We start from the raw sequence: 3,975 nt of genomic DNA on the forward strand, positions 1-3,975 counted from the left end.
CAGGAAGAAGGGGTGAAGAAGTTAGAAAGTGAGGCTTTCGCTATATCTACAATGTTTTATTTCTTCAAAATGTGGTAAAATGTTTGATGTTTCATTATTTAAATATTTAAAAATTTGCTTCCCTATTCTCCTTAAGCTTTTATAGCCTGCATTCCCCTTCAGACTTTACTACAGCTGGCAGGATACAACTGAATCACTACATTTCATTCTTAACTACAAAAAAACTAACCTTAATTCATTTTATTTTGCCCATTTGTATCTTAGATGCAGCAATTTTTTTTGACAAACCTCAATAAATCTATAGAATTTTCACTAACATCTTTATCACAGGGTGGGCAGCTGGCAACTTCTCCACCCCCAAGCCATTAAACTCAGTGTCTGCCTCTGTGACTGTACTGGTCACATGATGGTGGTGTGTAGTGTGGTGTGGTTACAGTCCCCTACTCAAATGTTTCTGGATCAGTTGCTTGAAAAGGGCAACTGCCCTCCACTATGGTGGCTGGGCACCCAGCTTGATGCCACGCAAGAGATGCCCACTCCCTTCCACCTAGTGCCTCTACCAAGGTGCCTTTATGTATGTCGGGCTTTCATACATTAATTTTTATCTTATGCAAAGGGGAAACAGACACGAAATGCTGGCTCCTTAGATGCTCGCCTCCTCACTTATAATCAGACTGTGGTCCTGAGTCCTCACCAGAAAATTCTTTATCCAGAATGATCCCCCAGTGACAAGTCAGGCTTATGCAACAAGAATTTCATAATTCTGAAAAAACTGGGTCCGAAAGTAAACACCAGAAATTACAAATTTATCCAATAGAACATCTCTAATATTATTCTAACCTTTTAAAAATAAGAGTGATGAACTATTGTTTACTGTTTTCCTTAAAAAACAAAACAAAACAAAAAACTTCTTGTTTTAGAATCGTTACAGATATACAAAAAAGTTATTTCCCTTTACATTCCTGGGGTACATCTGCCACAACTCAGGAGCCAATGTTCCTTACATCATTATGAACTGAAGTCCACACTTTATTCGGATTTCCCTGGTTTGTACTTTACATCCTGTTTCTGTTCCACAAACCCATCTAGGATACCACATGGCTTTTAATCCTCACTTCTCCTTAGGATCTTCTAGACTGCAACTGTTTCTCCCACTTGCCTTGTTTTTTTGGAAACAGTTTCACTCTGGCACTCTGCTGGAGTGCGCTGGTAAGGTCTCACTCACTGCAACCTCCACCTTCCAGGTTCAAGCGATTCTCCTGCCTCAGCCTCCTGAGTAGCTGGGATTATAGATGTGCGCCACCACGCCTGGCTAATTTGTGTGTTTTCAGTAGATACGGGGGTTTCACCATGTTGGCCATGCTGGTCTCAAACTCCTGACCTCAGGTGATCTGCCCACCTCGGCCTCCCAAAGTGCTGGGATTACAGGCATTGAGCCACCAAGTCCAGACAACTTGCCTTGTTTTTAATGCCCTTAACAGAGCTGAGGAATATGGGTCAGATATTCTGTAAAATGTTCCTCGAGTTGGGGCTGTCTGCAATTAGACTGAGCTGATGGGTTCTTGGGAGAAAGGCCACAGAGGAAAAGCACTGTCCTCCCCACATCCCAGTCTCAGGAGGACTCGCCCCTGACCTTCCTCACCTGGCTGCAGTCAGGTTTCTCCATGGTCAAGCTCCTCTTTCTCAACCCTGTTTCCATAGCGAACAACTGGGAAGGGAGTCACTGCATGCAGCTCACACTTAAGAGCTGGAATGACCACCTGCCTCCTGAGGGAGGGGCATCTACGTCAATTACAGGGATTTCTTCTGCACAGGATGTGTCTATTCCTACCCACCTGTTTACTCAACCATTTATGTACATCAGTGTGGAAACATGGGTATTTATACTTTGGGATATAATTCTGTATTGCACTATTTATTTTGTTGCTCAAACTCCCGCAGCCTTCCCTCCTGAGCCTCTGTGGTGGGCTCCCATGTCCTGCTGCCACACCCCAAGTTTCATTTCTTGAGCCTTCTTTACTTGCCGGCCCTATGAGTCACTCCAGGATCACTTTATTCCCCATCCCAGTCCTAGACTACAGTGATAATTTCTCTAGTTCTTTTACTTAGAGAAAGGTAGCAGAAACCAAGATTTGGGTGATAGGTGAACTGCTTTAATTTTGTAAATAACTTTTTTTCCTGATTTCAAAAATTTACTATAGAAAATTAGAAATACACAGGGAAAAAAACAAAACAAAAAAAATCAATCATAGCCTTATCGCTAGATATAAGCATTATTATTTTGATGTTTATTTTCCAGTATTTAAAAATACAGATATTACTTTTATAAAATTGGAATCATGGAAGTCTTCTGTTAATATAATTTAACCTTTCTATTAAATGACTATAATAAAATATTTAAAGGCTGCCTAGCATTTCATATTGGATGGAATTAGTGGAATTCCACTGAATTCTCTATTGTTTATGCAGAAAATAGAATTCTGACTATTGACAATCCTCTTTGTATAAAAATTTTAGGCACTTAAAGCTTTTGGGCACACACTCTATAAACCTTATTTGTGCACCAGCATGTGCTCATTCTTTTAAGAGGGGCTTATTCTAGGAATACAGACAGTTCAGTATTAGGAGATTCATTATTGAGTCACCATTTCAAAGGATCGAAAGAGAAAAGGCATATTTTTATTGGTGTTGCTGCGACTAAATCTAAAAAAAAATCAATATTCATTTTAAAATTTCTGATTATGGAAGTTGTTAAACAAAGACAAAATTATAAATAAAAATGTGATGAATCTGTACCATCTAGTTTCAATAACTGATTGCTGGCATCTTGCCAATCTTGTTTCATGTATTCTCCTAACTTAAACTTGCTTGATTTTTGCAGACATGTCTTATTCAAATTAGGATCCAAATGAGATGTACATTTCATATTTGGTCGCTAAGTCTCTTAAGTCTCTTTTAATCTATAATAGCTCTTCTTTCTTTCCAGTCGCCCATCATGCATGTATCTGTTGAAGATACCAGGCCATCTGCCTTGCAGAATCTCTCATAGCATGGACTACACAGAGGACTTTCTGGTGATGTAGTTTATCATAATGTCCCTATGTCCTTCATGTTTCTTGTGAACTGGGAGTGAGATCTAGAAAAGAGTTGCTTGGCCTCTGTACTCTTGACATTTGGGGCAATTCTTCACTGCGGGGGCTTGTCTGAGGCGCTGCAGATTGTCCAGCAACATCCCTGGCCTCTACTCACTAAATGCCAGTAGCACTCTCTCCAACTCAGTTGTGACAAACACAGTAAAGTCTCCAGACGTTGCCAAAAGGCCAAATGTCCTCTGAGGGGGCAAAAGCACCCTTAGTTGGGAACCACTGATCTACAGGTTTCATTAGATTCAAGGTCAGATTTAACTTTTTTTTCAAGTATATACCATGGTATAGCTGGGTATTTCCTATTGCCATACTCAGGAGGCACTTAAATCAAACCAACAACACCTAACGCAATATACATTCTTAATAAAACTTCTCTACAAAATAGGGTAGATGGATAATTCTTCAATATCATAAAAATACAACTTTCTCAACTCCAAAACTAGTATCAAGCTTAATTAGGAAACACCAGAAGCATTTCCGTTAAGCTCAAGAACAGAACAAGGGCATTTACTATCCCCACTATTATGCAGTGTTTCGGAGGTACCAGCTAGGACAATCAGACAAGAGAAAGAAAGAAGAGGTATAGGCCAGGTGTGGTGGCTCATGCCTGTAATCCCAGCACTTTGGGAGGCTGAGGTGGGTGGATCACTTGAGGTCGTGAGTTCGAGACCAGCCTGGCCAACGTGGTGAAACGCTGTCTCTACTAAAAATACAATAATTAGCTACGCATGGTAGCAGGCACCTATTATCCCAGCTACCTAGGAGGCTGAGGCATGAGAATCTCTTGAACCCAGAAGGCAGAGGTTGCAGTAAGCTGAGATCACACCAC

General features: G+C 40.6%; 1 protein-coding gene across 2 annotated transcripts in view; it reads right to left on the reverse strand.

The window, feature by feature from the left end:
- Nucleotides 1-2,267: 2,267 nt before the first annotated feature.
- LOC108283515 (zinc finger protein 507) overlaps nucleotides 2,268-3,975 on the reverse strand; it is a 30,756-nt gene continuing 29,048 nt past the window's right edge. For both annotated transcript variants that reach the window (XM_017499875.2, XM_017499874.2), the window contains one exon: nucleotides 2,268-3,331. In XM_017499875.2, the coding sequence (XP_017355364.1) occupies nucleotides 3,187-3,331 (145 nt within the window). In that variant the 3' untranslated portion in view covers nucleotides 2,268-3,186. The remainder of the gene's footprint in view (nucleotides 3,332-3,975) is intronic.

Source organism: Cebus imitator, unplaced genomic scaffold (assembly GCF_001604975.1).
Source record: "Cebus imitator isolate Cc_AM_T3 unplaced genomic scaffold, Cebus_imitator-1.0 Scaffold261, whole genome shotgun sequence".
NCBI classification, from domain to species: domain Eukaryota; kingdom Metazoa; phylum Chordata; class Mammalia; order Primates; family Cebidae; genus Cebus; species Cebus imitator.